This window comes from Cucurbita moschata, unplaced genomic scaffold, assembly GCF_002738365.1.
Source record: "Cucurbita moschata cultivar Rifu unplaced genomic scaffold, Cmos_1.0 Cmo_Scf00006, whole genome shotgun sequence".
Classification (NCBI taxonomy): domain Eukaryota; kingdom Viridiplantae; phylum Streptophyta; class Magnoliopsida; order Cucurbitales; family Cucurbitaceae; genus Cucurbita; species Cucurbita moschata.
The window spans coordinates 3,987,136-4,002,380 of NW_019268522.1; the positions used below are offsets into that span (position 1 = coordinate 3,987,136).

Consider the following 15,245-nt stretch of genomic DNA (forward strand, 5'->3'; position numbering starts at 1 on the left):
GCTGTGACACATGTAGGTGCCATAGGGTAGCGCAAGGTCTAGGGTGGTGGAGAGCTGACACCATGTCTCCCTTTATAGTAACTTCTGAAGTATTTTTTATCTTTCTAGAGTATAAAGTGATTTTGACCGGTGGTGATATAGTCCCATGGATCGTCTCTTTGGTGTCCGATTGATACCAAACTTTATGAGCTTTCATCTTTCATATAGACTTAAGTCTAGAGTCGTTGAAAAACTTCAACTTTTGAGGTTATAGTTCGGGGCGCTACCCTACCCTCTTCGAACTTGTCTTTAATGCACACTCTTCTTGGTGTGTTGGATGATGCGATGTCCTCCTTATTCGCATCATGACACCTATCTATTTCAGCCCTCACGTGCTCGATTAGGTACTATTTGAGGGTTGACACATTGTCTGTAACGACCTAGATCCACCGCTAGCAGATATTGTCATATTTGGGCTTTCCCTCAAAACTTTAAAGCGCGTCTCCTAGGGGAAAGATTCCACACCCTTATAAATGGTGGTTTGTTTTCCTCCCCAACCAATGTGGGACATCACAATCCACCCCCCTTCGGAGTGCCAGCGTTCCTTTCTCCAATCGATGTGGGACTCCTGCCAAATCCATCCCCATTTGGGCCCAACATCCTTATTGATACATCGCCTCGTGTCTATACCCCTTGGGGGAACAACGAGAAGGGTGACACATTGTCTGATGTCTGGCTTTGATACTATTTGTAACGGCCCAGATCTACCGCCAGCGGATATTGTCATCTTTGGGCTTCCCCTCAAAGCTTTAAAATGCGTCTATAAGGTTTTCACACCCTTATAAACGGTGGTCTGTTCTCCTCCCCAACCAACGTGGGACATCACATTGTCAGTACGTGTGTGGGAATCACATGCCACTTTCTTCATAGCATAATTGTAACACTCTCCCCCTATTTAAATTAGACGTTGTCTTCAATGACTTACTCGGGAACACAATCGCATCGTTGATTGTGACACTCTCCCTCACTTAATCTCGATGTTGTTTCAACAACGAATCAAATATCGAATTGGCTACTAACTCGATCCATTGAACTTTATCATGCTTTAAAATGAATATGAAAACGTGCGCACTACTTATGAGTTATTCCACTAATAGACCTTCTCTGTACGAGACTCGCAGGATAAACTCGATAAAACACAACTGGCCAATGAAAAAAATAAAAAAATAAATAAAAATAGTCAGCAGTGAACGAGGGGTTTAAGTGGGGTTTTATCGGTTCTTCCTCGAGTACACGGTGTTGTCTCTTCCTCAATTCCGTAATTTTATCTTCAACAAAATGCAATCGACAGCCTCCTTCTTCCCAACTCACCAAGCTCTCATCCATGGCGGCAATGCATGGAGGGAACCCACCAAACGATGCAAATGCCAAAGAAAAACCCATTTATCATTCACCTCATCCTTCAATTCCCTCTCTAATTCCCCTATTTCTTCCGTTTCTTTCCCCATAAACTTCGATTCCACTGCCGAGCCATTACGTCTTCAACCTCCAGCCGATTCAGTTCAGGAAAATTTCACAGAAGCCCTTGATAATTCGATGAATTTGCAGATATCCATGAGCGAAATTCACCAGATTACTCCAGGGGAACCTTGCGAAAGAATCTTCATCCGCGATCCGCCATGGATAGCTTCCTTGTTCCTGAAAGGGCTTTACAAAAGCTTGCAGAAGGGAGTGAAGTTGGAATTTAGGGAAATTGAGAAGAGGAAGTATAATTTGTTGAGGAGGAGGCAGATTAAGGCGGAGACTGAAGCCTGGGAGAAGACGGTTGAGGAGTATAAGGAATTAGAGAGAGAAATGTGCGAAAAGAAATTGGCTCCGAATTTGCCTTATGTGAAGACTTTGTTCTTGGGTTGGTTTGAGCCATTGAAGCAGGCTATAGAGAAGGAGCAAAAAACGCAGCGGAGTAAGAAGCAGAAGGCGGCATTTGCGCCTCATATAGAGCTATTGTCTGCAGAGAAGATGGCGGTTATTGTGATGTATAAGATGATGGGATTGTTGATGGTGGCGCAGCAGGATGGCTGTGTTCTTGTCGTTCAGGCTGCGGTTCAGATTGGTTCTGCTATTGAACAGGAGGTGAGCATTGAAGATCTTATGCTTTCTCTTAAGCTCGAATTTTCTTGAGTAATTTACACATAAGACTTATGAAATTGTTATGCTTGAACTCATTTGGGACATTTCTAAACTAGTGTAGAGTAGCAATTATACCTCAGACTTGGTAAATTTTGCTGATAAGTTCAACCATGAATGGACTCATAAGAGTAAGTTTACTTGCAACAGTTTCATAAACTTTAAGAGGGCGGTTCGGTAGTTTAAGAGTGGTTGTTATAAAATTTTTGTCTGCCTTTTCCGTTTGTATCATATCCTGAAAATGCCTTTGTTGTAACAGCCCAAGCCCACTGCGAGTAGATATTGTCCGCTTTGGGCTTTCCCTTCCGGGCTTCCCCTCAAGGTTTTAAAACGTGCTAGGGAGAGGTTTCCACACCCTTATAAAGAATGTTTCGTTCCCCTTTTCCAACCAATGTGGGATCTCACAATCCACCCTCCTTCAGGGCTAGCATCCTTGTTGGCACTCGTTCCCTTCTCCAATCGATGTGGGACACCTCAATCTACTCCCATTTGGGGCCTAGCGTTCTTGCTGGCACACCGCCTGGTGTTCATCCCCCTTCGGGGTTTGGCATTCTGGCTGGCACACCGTCTGGTGTCCACCCCCTTTGGGGCTCAACCTCCTCGTTGGCACACTGCCCCGTGTCTGGCTCTGATATCATTTGTAATAGCCCAAGTCCACTGCTAGCAGATATTGTCCTCTTTGGACTTTCCCTTTCGAGCTTCCTCTCAAAGTTTTAAAATGCGTATGCTAGGGAGAGGTTTCCACACCCTTATAAAGAATGTTTCGTTCCCCTCTCCAACCGATGTGGGATCTCACATCCTCTCTATTCTAATCTTATGGATTTCAGAAGGGGTCGAGCATGATCTTTGTAGAGTTCTGTTTGCCTACTTATTTTATTCATCATGCCAACTATGAGCAGACCGCGGATGTTTTCAACCACAATGTTTTAATACTGAAATCCCTGGATATTGATAAAGGTTCAATTTCGTTGCATACCGATTAATAAATTTTATTTTCTCGAATTTGACCATCTTATATTTCTAAGTGAATCAAAATAGATTTAACATGTTACCAAACAATTTAATAGTAATAAATAAAAAAACATGTTACAAAACAGTGTAATAATAATAAATAAAAAAACATGTTACCAAACAAGAGTTTTTGAGTTTAAATCACTGTAACTTGACTTATGCTTTAATGACTTATTGAATGAAAATTGTTGTTCCGTTACTTCCTAAGCCATTAACATTAAGTAATTGTGCAAGGGGCTTGACTCCTCTCAATTTTAACCCAGGTTAGAATTCAAAGCTTTCTGAAGGCTAGGAGTAATCAGAGAACTAAGGTTCCAGCTGATGCTCAGGGTTTGAACGAGGAGAAAGAGCTATTGAGGAAACGAGTTAATAGTTTAATTAGGAGAAGGAGACTGAAAGAGGTGCAAAAGTTGCTGAAAAAAGAAGAGTTGAAGGATTGGGGTCGAGACACCCAGGCGAAGGTTTGTGACGTCCACCGTATTTTATATGTTTCGACATAAATCAATTGAATACCACATTTAAGGCATTTCTGTACCTGATAAACTTTGCAGCTAGGAAGTCGTCTCATAGAATTGTTAATTGAATCAGCTTTCATCCAACCTCCAGTTACCCAGTCAGCTGACAGTCCACCTGATATTCGACCTGCATTTTGGCATAAATTTAAACCTGTTGCAAAAACTCCAGGGTGAGTTTTATTTTTCCTGTCCATTTTCGATTTCTTACTGGCTGACAGCCAAGTCACCAAGTAGGGTTCATTTAGCCAACCTCCACAGATTTGGTCATTGGGCTATGCTCAGTAGTTAATGTTTTAAAGAAATGAGTCGGGGGTATTTGGTGCTGGTACTTGTCGTTATCCTTCTTTTGGGTTTCTTTTCCTTTTCCCCCCTTTCTCGATTGGTGAGCTGGGTGGACGGTTGATGATTGGAGTTTAAATGTCAAGTTAAGAGATGGCCGCTGTTTGACAGGATCAAGTACCCAACTCTTTACATACTAGCTTTTCTGGAACAGCTTGTCATGCTTCTGCATTTTTTTTTTGGTGGTTGTAGGAAGAACATTGTGAAGAATTACGGAGTTATTGAATGCAATCCCATAGTTCTCGCTGGGCTTGACAGAACTGTAAGTTTTCGTTTTTTGTTATATATATTTATCTCTTTCCTTTTTCTAACTTATATTAGCAGATGTCCCCTGAATCTTGTTATGATTTTCTTTGTAGCTACATAGAGATACTAAGCTTAGAATATTAAAAGAATAAAGTGACACGAATGTTCGTAAACATTTATCATTTTTTTGCTTTATACATGATTGCAGACTTGCAGGTCAATGAGCTTGACTTCTTCATTTGATTTTACAAAATACCGACAATTTTACAACCCATTTTTATTAGCAGTGATGGTAAAACGGCGAAAAATACATCTCACTAAATCGATGGTTAATGCCCGATGCTCTATAGACTGTCAAATAACAGTCAACTAAAATATACACCAGTTATGGCTACTATGGAAGTAAAAGAATGTCTGGATCAAATATACGACTTAGGCAGTAAAGAAGTGAGCTCTCGACTACATCAGAGCAAAAGTTGATTATAATGTCACATTTTGTGCTATCATTTGTAGTGGTATTATTGCTTCTTTTGCATAAAGAACTTCCCTCTACACAGCAAACTCTTCCATGTTGATAAAACTTACACGGGGTTCTGTTGATAAAACTTATAGGACTATGAATTTGTGTATTAAATGAACTTTTTCTGTTCCTTGAATTTTCTCTTCTAAACTATTATTTTATGTCTTTCCATGCAGGCTAAGCATATGTTAATTCCTTACATCCCTATGTTGATTCCTCCTAAAAAATGGAAGGGGTATGAAGAAAATTGAATAAATGTTCTTTGTATTGTATATTTTCTTTAGGCTTCTTGACTTGGTTACTGCATCAAAAGATCCTTTAAATTTGGCTAATAAGTGAAGGCAACAGTAGGCTGCACCATGTCTTATACTTGCTACTAATCATAAATATGTAATGGAAAATCTTACAGGTATGATAAAGGTGGGCACTTATTCTTACCTTCGTATGTCATGCGTACTCATGGATCAAGTAGGCAACAAGATGCCCTGAAGAAAATTTCAGGGAAACCGATGCAGAAAGTATTTGAGGTTTGGAAAGCTTGAGTTTCCCTTTTTAACGAACTTGAAATTAGGCACTAGATTCATTTCCTCTTTCCTTCTAATTTATATATATATATATATATATATATATATATATATATATTTTACTTTTGCAAGTGTTTGGACCAACTTACGTACACCTCGATTACTCTTATGGGACAATTGTCTAATCTTACCATATTTAGTTGTTAGGAGTTTTGTAAGATTTGATATCTAGATGAGTAGCTGCCATGGAGTTTGAACTCATCTCCCATAACCCCTTCACCCTTTTTACACACCCTAGGGCACTGGCCAACCCACGATGATTATGGTGCATTTCTTATTTGAAGCTACGTTTCAACCGAGACTTGGAATTTCAATTTTATTTTTCTGGTTCAAGCTATAAAATTATTCGGCAATTTTACATGCAGCAAATGCTTGCAATGATATAATTTAATTAATCTAGTTAATGGTTCTTCAAGAGCTTGAACCCATTTAATCATATGGAAGGAAGTATACTAAGTTCTTTCCATACGGAATTACATCAGTAATTTAAATCTGGCAAGAAACTTTAGTAGTTTTTATGTGAAATATCACAAATTTTAAAATTTTTCCTTGGCTTATGATTTGTTTGTGTTTCTATCATATATGTAGTTGAGTCAATCTGATCATGTGCTGAAATAAGTACAGGCTCTGGATATGCTAGGGAGCACCAAGTGGCGGGTCAATAGAAGGGTACTTAGTGTGGTGGAGAGTATTTGGGCGCAAGGTGGCAATACAGCAGGCCTTGTTGATTGCAAAGACGTAAGCTCATGTTCTGCTTTTGAAATATCGTCGTATAATAGGATATCAGTAACGATATTGTTCAGTTTAATGCTAACTTGGATTTCCGTTCATAAGTGGCCATGCTTCCTCTTCTCATATTCTCTTTGCCTATGTATGGTTATGCTTATTAGATGATCAATATTGTTCATTAAATAGTTTTTTTTTTTTTTTTTTAATTGTGTTTTTTTATTTGTATGAACAACCGAACCTCCATTGATTAAAAAAAAGAAAGATACAAGGGCATACAAAAAACAGAGCCCACAAAAAGGGGGCAAATTAAAGCAAGGGCTCCAATCAAGCAAAATAAGACCCAGTGAGCAACTACACAAGTTAGAGTGTTGTATAGCTTGTTATATAATGTGAATTGCTGGTAAGAAAATAGGTCTTTAATTATAAACTGACCATTGTTAGGACAAGTATTGTGCGCGATTTTTGGTTATGTGATTGATTGATTCACTCTACCTTCATTGGTAAGCAGGTTCCTATTCCAGAGAAGCCTCTTGGGGGGGATTTGACAGAAATGCAAGAATGGAAATGGAGCATGAGGAAGGCAAAGAAAATCAACCAAGAGTTGCATTCCCAGCGATGTGATATTGAACTTAAGCTTTCTGTAAGATTTCTTTTCTAAATTTGGAATGGAGAATGACTTTTCATAAGTTGAGAAACGTAACGTGCTGCCTAGCCTGTTGACTGGATATGAGGTCTGATTAAACGTGCTAAACTGGTTATGCCCTTTCCATCAGCACAAATGTTCTTGATCAGTTATTTTCTTTTCATCCAAATTGTACAAGATTTTAATCAACATCGAATCCCACTAGCTCTGTGATTATGTTGATTGTTGGATTATTTTGAAGGATGTATTAATTTAAAGAACATTAATCAGTAATTATTATGAAAAAAATATTAATTAGTAACTATAGAAATCCTTCATGTGCTTATACTTTCCGTTATGTGGGAATAATTATTATAAAAAAACTAATCAGTACTTTGCCTCGAGTTAGGTTGCTCGCAAAATGAAGGACGAGGAAGGCTTTTATTACCCTCATAATCTTGATTTTCGAGGCCGAGCATACCCAATGCATCCGCATCTGAATCATTTGAGTTCTGATCTTTGTCGAGGAGTTCTTGAGTTTGCTGAAGGACGACCTTTAGGAAAATCTGGTTTACGTTGGCTGAAGATACATTTAGCTAATTTGTATGCTGGTGGTGTTGAAAAACTTTCCTATGACAGACGGCTAGCATTTGTGGATGACCATCTGGATAGCATATTTGATTCTGCTAGTAACCCAGTTAATGGAGATCGTTGGTGGTTGACTGCTGAAGATCCTTTCCAATGCTTGGCTGCTTGTATCAATCTATTTGAAGCCCTAAAGAGCTCATCCCCACACACTGTCATTTCCCATCTGCCAATCCATCAGGTAGGCTTAATCAACACTTGGAAGTAATAGGATAAGACCCAAGCATAAGGAAATCATCTATATTTTATATCTTTTGGAAGGAGCTTACTTCTTTTGTTCCTCGTATTGTAATTTCAAATGAATTTAATATTTATTCTTTTCTTTTTGTTTCATGTTTCATTAGATTTAGTACCTCCACCTTGTTACCTTCTCATTTTCACAGTTTTGTCTTGATTATCGTCTTTATTTGAACTAGATATCATTTATCTTTTGTTATGTTGCTCGACATCTATTTTTTTAAATTTATTTTTAGCAATGTAATGACAGTTTAAAAGTCATGATTTTTCAGGATGGGTCATGCAATGGCTTACAGCACTATGCAGCTTTGGGAAGAGACACTGTAAGGCCAAATCTATATTTATGTCGCATGAAATTCCTATGTTCAAAAAATAAAAATTATTTTTAGTAATTCCTCAACTTCGTCATAAATCATCAAAATAATATGTTTAGTGATGACGAATTATAATGCGACAATGATAATATCTCGCTTCGGGCTTCAGAACTCTTTTCTCTTGCATCCATAATTTTATCTTTTTTTTTCAGGATTCTCCTCCTTTTCTTTTCTCGTAAATGCTTTACTTTATAGTTACGAGAATTGAGGACCCAGGTTGCCATAAATGCTCCTTCATTTAGGATCTGCATGGATGACGTATAGCAGGAGTCTCTTATTATCAATTTCACGTGGTGTACTTGCTGAAGATGAAAATTTTCTATAACCTAAAAGAGTATGTTTATGGATTTCCAGTTGGAAGCAGCTGCTGTTAACTTAGTTTCTGGAGAAGAATTTGCTGATGTTTACTCAGAAATTGCTGCCAGGTATGTTTGACATCACTGGCATTAGTTGGCGCTATTCTTTTGTGTTATACAATAACTGTCATATCAATGCCCTGTACTTTTCTTTTCCCTGTAAAAAAGATTCCTGTTGCTCATGAATCATCACTTAAAACATGAAGCAAATATGCTGGCGGTACTTTTTATGACTCTTTGACTTGTTTGGTTGATTTTTTTTAATCACCGTTTTTCTAACGTTAGCGGGCGGTCTAAAGCATTTTTAGAGGTGTGAGGATCTGGGATTTAGTTGATTCCTAGTGTTGAGCCAGTTTTGTGATGTCCCACATTGGTTAGGGAGGAGAACAAACCACCATTTATAAGGGTGTGGAAACCTTCCCCTAGCAGACACGTGTTAAAGCCTTGAGGGGAAGCCTGAAAGGGAAAGCCCAAAGAGGACAATATCTGCTAACGGTGGATTTGGGTCATTACAAATGGTATCAGAGCCAGACATCGGACGATGTGCCATCCTTCTCACTGTTCCCCGAAGGGGGGTAGACACGAGATAGTGTGCCAGTAAGGACGCTGGGCCCCAAAGGGGGTGGATTTGGGGGCGATCCCACATCGATTGGAGGAAGGAAAGAGTGCCAGTGTGGACGCTGGGCCCCGAAGGGGGGTGGATTGTGATGTCCCACATTGGTTAGGGAGGAGAACAAACCACCATTTATAAGGGTGTAGAAACTTTCCCCTAGCAGACGCGTTTTAAAGCCTTGAGGGGAAGCCCGAAAGGAAAAGTCCAAAGAGGACAATATCTGCTAGCGGTGGATCTGGGTCGTTACAAGTTTAATCTCTGATCATTTTTGTAATTTCAATTCCCTTTCAATTTTAGTCTAGTGGGGAGTGCCCTTGTAAAACTTCCTTGGGAGATTGTTTATCTTCTCTTTGTACAGCTTTCTTTGTAAAATTCAGTTTCTTACAAGGAAAAAGTGGTTAGCTACCTTATAATGCGTGTATTTGGAGTGAAATTGCATCGAATAGAAACCAAAATCATGACTTCTATTATTGGTTAACAGGGTTCACGATATCATGATCAGAGATGGTAACAAGGATCCAACGACAAATCCAAATGCTTTACTAGCTAAGATCCTAATTGATCAGGTTCATCTTTCTTGACTTAGCTGCAAAGCTGCATGAATTTCCCCTAGAAAATGGATGTTGATTTTTAATTTTTTTTTTCTTGTTGACCTATGTACGTACATTTTGAACTAATTTATCTTTTTGAGGCTTTCAGGTTGATCGCAAACTGGTGAAACAGACAGTGATGACTTCTGTATATGGTGTCACTTATGTTGGAGCTCGTGAACAAATTAAAAGAAGACTAGAGGAGAAGGGCATCATTTCTGATGATAGACTACTATTTAGAGCTGCCTGTTATGCTGCTAAGGTGAGTAACTTACTAATTACAGACTCGTTCTTATATGCAGAGATGACTGTTGTTATTTTTTTAATAGAATTTCTTTCATGTGTAATCAGAATATAAGACTTTTGTGAACCTCTTTGTTAGGGAATATTTGTTAGAAAAGAGTGAAAATAAGTCAATCATCTTAAGTTGTCTGCTGAAAACTTTGACAACCTTAATTTTTCTTCGTTGTCCCTAGCTTACAAAATTTTGAATACTTGCTGAGAAAAGGAAAAAACGAAAAATACTTGACATAGGTTGTGGACGTGTCTCCGCATATCGCTGTCTCTTTAAAATTTATCATAAATATAACTTGGATGAAGACTCTTGATTGTGAGATCCCACATCGGTTGGGGAGGAGAACGAAGAATTCTTTATAAGGGTGTGGAAACCTCTCTCTGAAGGGGGGTGGATTGTGAGATCCCACATCGGTTGGGGAGGAGAACGAAACATTCTTTATAAGGGTGTGGAAACCTCTCCTTAGCAGACACGTTTTAAAAACCTTGATGGGAAGCTCGAAAGGGAAAGCCCAAAAAGGACAATATCTGCTAGCGGTGGGCTTGGGCTGTTACACCCGACCATTGATCATCCATTATTATTTTACTTCTCCTTGCTGGTCTGGTTACTTTCTGGGAAGTTTCACTTGCCCCCTCGCTGTTGGATATATCCTTATGCTAGTCTCCCAACGATCCTCTATCTAGTGGTTTTGTGGTAAAGTGAGACTTACATGAAGGAATGTGAGTCAGTGCTAAGCAATTGTCTTCTTCAGTGCTAAGCAATTGTCTTCTTTTGTCCAGAGAGAAATAGCAGAATATTTCAGGGTCAGTTTCAGAGAATGTCTAATAGTCTTATTCCCTTTTCTGTAGGTGACGTTGGCTGCACTTGGAGAAATATTTGAAGCTGCACGTGGGATAATGAGTTGGCTTGGTGATTGTGCTAAGGTATGCCACTCAGACTTGTTCTTAGCAGTAGGTTAGGTCATACTTTGAAACTTCTGTTCTAATTGTTAAATACGTCACTCTTGCAGGTAATTGCTGCTGATAATCAGCCTGTGCGTTGGACTACCCCTCTTGGTCTTCCTGTGGTACAACCGTACTATAAAAGTGAACGGCATCTTGTGAGTCACTGCTTTGTGGAATCTTTTTCCAGAAATCAATAGAACTTTTGATTTGAAGTAGACAAGATGCAGGAGCACCTTCACCGAAGGTTCACAGAAAAACCCCCCTCTCACATTCCTTAAAAGGGGTAGAGATCTCTCCCTAACAGACATGTTTTAAAACCTTGAGAGGAAGGCCGAAAGGGAAAGCCTAAAGAGGACAATATCTGCTAGTGGTGGGCTTGGACTGTTACAAATGGTATTAGAGATAGACATTGGGCGGTGTGCCAGCGAGGACGTTGGGCTCCCAAGGGGGGTGGATTGTGAGATCCCACATCGGTTAGAGAGGGGAACGAAACATTCTTTATAAGGGTGTGGAAACCTCTCCCAAACAGACGTGTTTTAAAACCTTGAGGGGAAGTTCGAAAGGAAAAGCCCAAAGAAGACAATATCTGCTAGCGGTGGGTTTGGGCTGTTACAATTATCTGCAACCTTCTTGTTATTTAATAAATAGTTCATAGAGGAAGACGGAGTAATGAGTCTTTTTGTTGTGCTGCAGATTAGGACATCGCTTCAAGTTTTGGCTTTGCGACGAGAGGGTAACTCGGTAAGCTTGCCACTCTTCTCGAATCACATGAAATTCTTCAGATTTGCACTGATCTTATTCGATTGTTGCATTATTTCCAGGTGGATGTTAGAAAGCAGAGAACTGCATTTCCTCCCAATTTTGTACACTCACTGGATGGTTCACATATGATGCTCACTGCTCTTGCCTGTAGGGACGCTGGCTTACGTTTTGCAGGTTAGTTTTTCGAGTCTATCAAAACAAAGCTTCGAGTCCTCGACCATTGAATATATCTTCACATTGGCACAGGACATGTCCAATTAATGCACCGATTTTCGGTGGCATGCTCTTCGACCAAAGAATCGATAGCCTGTGGACCTTATTTTTAAGTGAAATGTTGTCACTGATTCAACCATTTCTTTCTTCTAAATGATCTTGGAGAACAATATCTATCAAGAATCAAAATCTGTTGATAATACTCTCACCTAGCCAAGTACTTGTGTTTCAGGGGTGCATGATTCCTTCTGGACACATGCCTGTGATGTGGACCAAATGAATCTGATACTAAGGGAAAAATTTGTGGAGCTTTATAATATGCCAGTTCTTGAAACTGTAAGTATTTTAGCTTCTAAATGCTAAGAACTACCTGCTATTGAGAAAATCTGTCTATGCCTATATTTGTGTTGCTTCAGTCCCCATACTTTAGGATCCATTTTTTACGGTTCGATCTTTTTTGACAACGTTCTTCTCCTATCTCGGTGTGAACTGAAATCACTTTTTTCCTTGAATGGTATTTCTTCACTTTTGACCAATAGGAGATGTTTATTTTAACCCGGAGATTTTGGGTCGAATATCAGTATAGATTTTGTCTTCTTTAGTCGGTGAATCTCCCATCCTTCTGACTCTATTACCTGACCTGCGACGTAAATAAATGAAGAAATCCCTGTCTACTTCCTCATATCCATCCCACATCGAGTGAAAAAAGGAAAGAAAGGGAGCGGTAGTTTTCTTCACTTTTGATCAATAGGAGATGTTTATTTTAACTCGGAGATTTTGGGCCGAAGATCAGCATAGATTTTGTCGATAGTTTTCTTCACTTTTGACCAATAGGAGATGTTTATTTTAACTCGGAGATTTTGGGCCGAAGATCAGCATAGATTTTGTCGATTTTGGTCGGTGAATCTCCGATCCTTCTGACTCTATTACCTGACTTGCTATCCTCGTAAATAGGTGAAGGAATCCGTTTTTACTTCCTCATATACATCCCATATCGGGCAAGAAAAGGAAAGAAAGGGAGCGGTAGTTTTCTTCACTTTTGACCAATAAGAGATGTTTATTTTAACCCAGAATTTTGGACCGAAGTTCATCATATAGATTTTGTCTTCTTTGGTCGGTGATCTCCAATCCTTCTGACTCTATTACCTGACCTACTATCCTCGTAAATAGGTGAAGGAATCCCCTTTTACTTCCTCATATCCATCCCACATCGGGCGAAAAAAGGAAAAAAAGGGAGCGGTAGTTTTCTTCACTTTTGACCCATAGGAGATGTTTATTTTAACCCGGAGATTTCGGGTCGAAGATCAGCATATATTTTGTCTTCTTTGGTCGGTGAATCTTCCGTCCTTCTGACTCTATTACCTGACCTGCTATCCTCGTAAATAGATGAAGGAATCCCTTTTTACTTCCTCATATCCATCCCACATCGGGCGAAAAAAAGAAAAAAAGGGAGCGGTAGGAAAAAGATGTGGACACGTGACAAAAGTTGATAGTTTACACTTATTTCTCGACCTGCTAGTTTCGATTTGTGAACTTTTTCTTGATTTGAAAGGCTTCCCATACTGCCACATGCATTATTTACCTTAAAAGCTATATTGTTTTCTCACCAGTTGCTCGAAGACTTTGAAACAACATATCCAGGATTGACGTTCCCTCCCCTCCCTGAAAGAGGCAATTTTGACTTGCGAGAGGTTCTTAAATCTCGTTACTTCTTCAACTGATTCTTCTTGCTCCAACACCAATAAGGTTTAGTCAAAACATATATAGGAAACAACTTTCACTAGTAGATGCAAAGTTGATACAAGAAACACGAGCAACGCCCCGAGACGCTTCTATTACAGCAGGAATAGTGAAAGCATTCCAATTTGTTGCTCGCTGGTCTCCCTCTGTAACCCTGTCAGCACTCCCTAACTCAGCTACGAGCTGACAATGGTTCAGCCAAGGTCGAGATCGACACTCGAGCAGGTACCTCTGAGTTCTGACCTTGAGGGTTCGTTTTCATGCTGTAGATGAGTATTCATTCCCCCATATTCTCTGTATAAACTTTTGTTTTTTGCATGATTAGAAAGGAAATGTATGTAAGTTATTAGAAGCCTAAAATTTAAATTAGAAAGGAATGTAAGTTATTGGTAGGTTCTTCCTAGTGAACTCTATAATATTATTCATTCAATAATTAGAGCAAGATATCTTTTTGATCCCTTGTTTGATTTAGTTTTGTCAATTCTAGCACAGCTTTTATTAGAAGCCTTAATCTTTGGTACTTTATGGTTCAACATTTTTCAATTATACCATTTTGTTTGATTTTGGATGTCTTAATTGGTCCTCGATTGTCAATGAGGAGTTCTAAAGACTGCATAAGTGTAACAGTTCAAATTCACTGCTAGTAGATATTGTCCTTTTTGAGTTTTTCCTTTCAGACTCCCCCTCAAGGTTTTTAAAATGCATGAGGGGAAGCCTGAAAGGGAAAATTCAAGAGGACAATATCTACTAGCGGTGGGCTTAGACTGTTACAATAAGATTTGAAACCATCGTAATTCCACAACTCCAAAACCCCCTGCCACTAATCAAGCAGACTAAAATTTACTTGGTATGTATCACACTTGATGGCTCTCAAACATACCCTTCTAGTTATAACCATGGTATGATTGAGACTCTAATCAATTCGTTTGAGCTTATCAACACTAAAGGAGTTACACTTCTAGTTAATTCATCTACGTTCATGGTATGGTTTTCAATCACTGTTTACTTACCATCTAGCTCGTTTGAGCTTATTTTAATAATTGGATTCACACGACCTAATTCCATTGAGCTTGTTTTAATGACTTTTGACCGCCACTCTTTCTATTGGGAATGAACATTTCATTCACGTAGGATTTAAGTTGATTTTTTTATTTTATTTTAGAATTGAACAAAACTAAAGGTTACGCAAACATACATTGAAGAAATATGTAATGTTATGGCAAGTTTTAAGCTATTTGCTTCGGTTCCTCCAACAATTGAATTTTCTCTATAAAGTCATGACTCAAATAAGAAATGAGGCTTGTGGAAACTTCTAGAAAGAAAATCTCCCACCGATTGGAGAAAGAGAATTCTCCATTCTTTATAGACAGGAACTTAAAAGAGATAATTTAAAATTATTTCTCAAATTTCCAATATGTCATTAGAGGGTGGGAGAAGGCATTTTGCAATCTCAAATCAATAACAAATTTTCTTGTTCTTCCATATCAATCAAATTTCAATTCTCATAATTTTACATTTTTTTTTAAAACTTATTATTTCTTGATTAGAAATGATTCAAGCATCTATTCGACTTTTTAAAAGAAGTTTTAATCTCAGCTTAAATTTCCAAACAATGCAATCTTTTTATTTTTTATTACGACTTTTCCACCTTTTAAATGGCAACGGGTACCGTTCGATTGAATTATATGAAACAAAACTAAATTCAATAATAATAATAGAAAAAAAAAAAAAAAAAAAAAAAAAA

At 38.6% G+C, this 15,245-nt stretch overlaps 1 protein-coding gene across 2 annotated transcripts; it reads left to right on the forward strand.

The window, feature by feature from the left end:
• The first annotated feature begins 1,261 nt into the window (after positions 1 to 1,261).
• LOC111444196 (DNA-directed RNA polymerase 3B, chloroplastic) lies at positions 1,262 to 13,891 on the forward strand. 2 transcript variants are annotated; one of them, XM_023082196.1, is made up of 19 exons: positions 1,262 to 2,112; positions 3,441 to 3,638; positions 3,729 to 3,862; positions 4,224 to 4,293; positions 4,974 to 5,032; positions 5,207 to 5,324; positions 6,006 to 6,119; positions 6,619 to 6,750; positions 7,142 to 7,558; positions 7,887 to 7,937; positions 8,343 to 8,413; positions 9,439 to 9,523; positions 9,657 to 9,809; positions 10,691 to 10,765; positions 10,852 to 10,941; positions 11,480 to 11,527; positions 11,608 to 11,722; positions 11,994 to 12,097; positions 13,372 to 13,891. In XM_023082196.1, the coding sequence occupies exons 1-19, from the start codon at positions 1,318 to 1,320 to the stop codon at positions 13,480 to 13,482; spliced, it is 2,940 nt and encodes a 979-aa protein (XP_022937964.1). In that variant the 5' UTR covers positions 1,262 to 1,317; the 3' UTR covers positions 13,483 to 13,891. The 2 variants fall into 2 exon arrangements, with proteins under 2 accessions (XP_022937964.1, XP_022937965.1); XM_023082197.1 differs by having other exon boundaries at positions 10,852 to 10,908.
• The last annotated feature ends 1,354 nt before the right edge of the window (positions 13,892 to 15,245 follow it).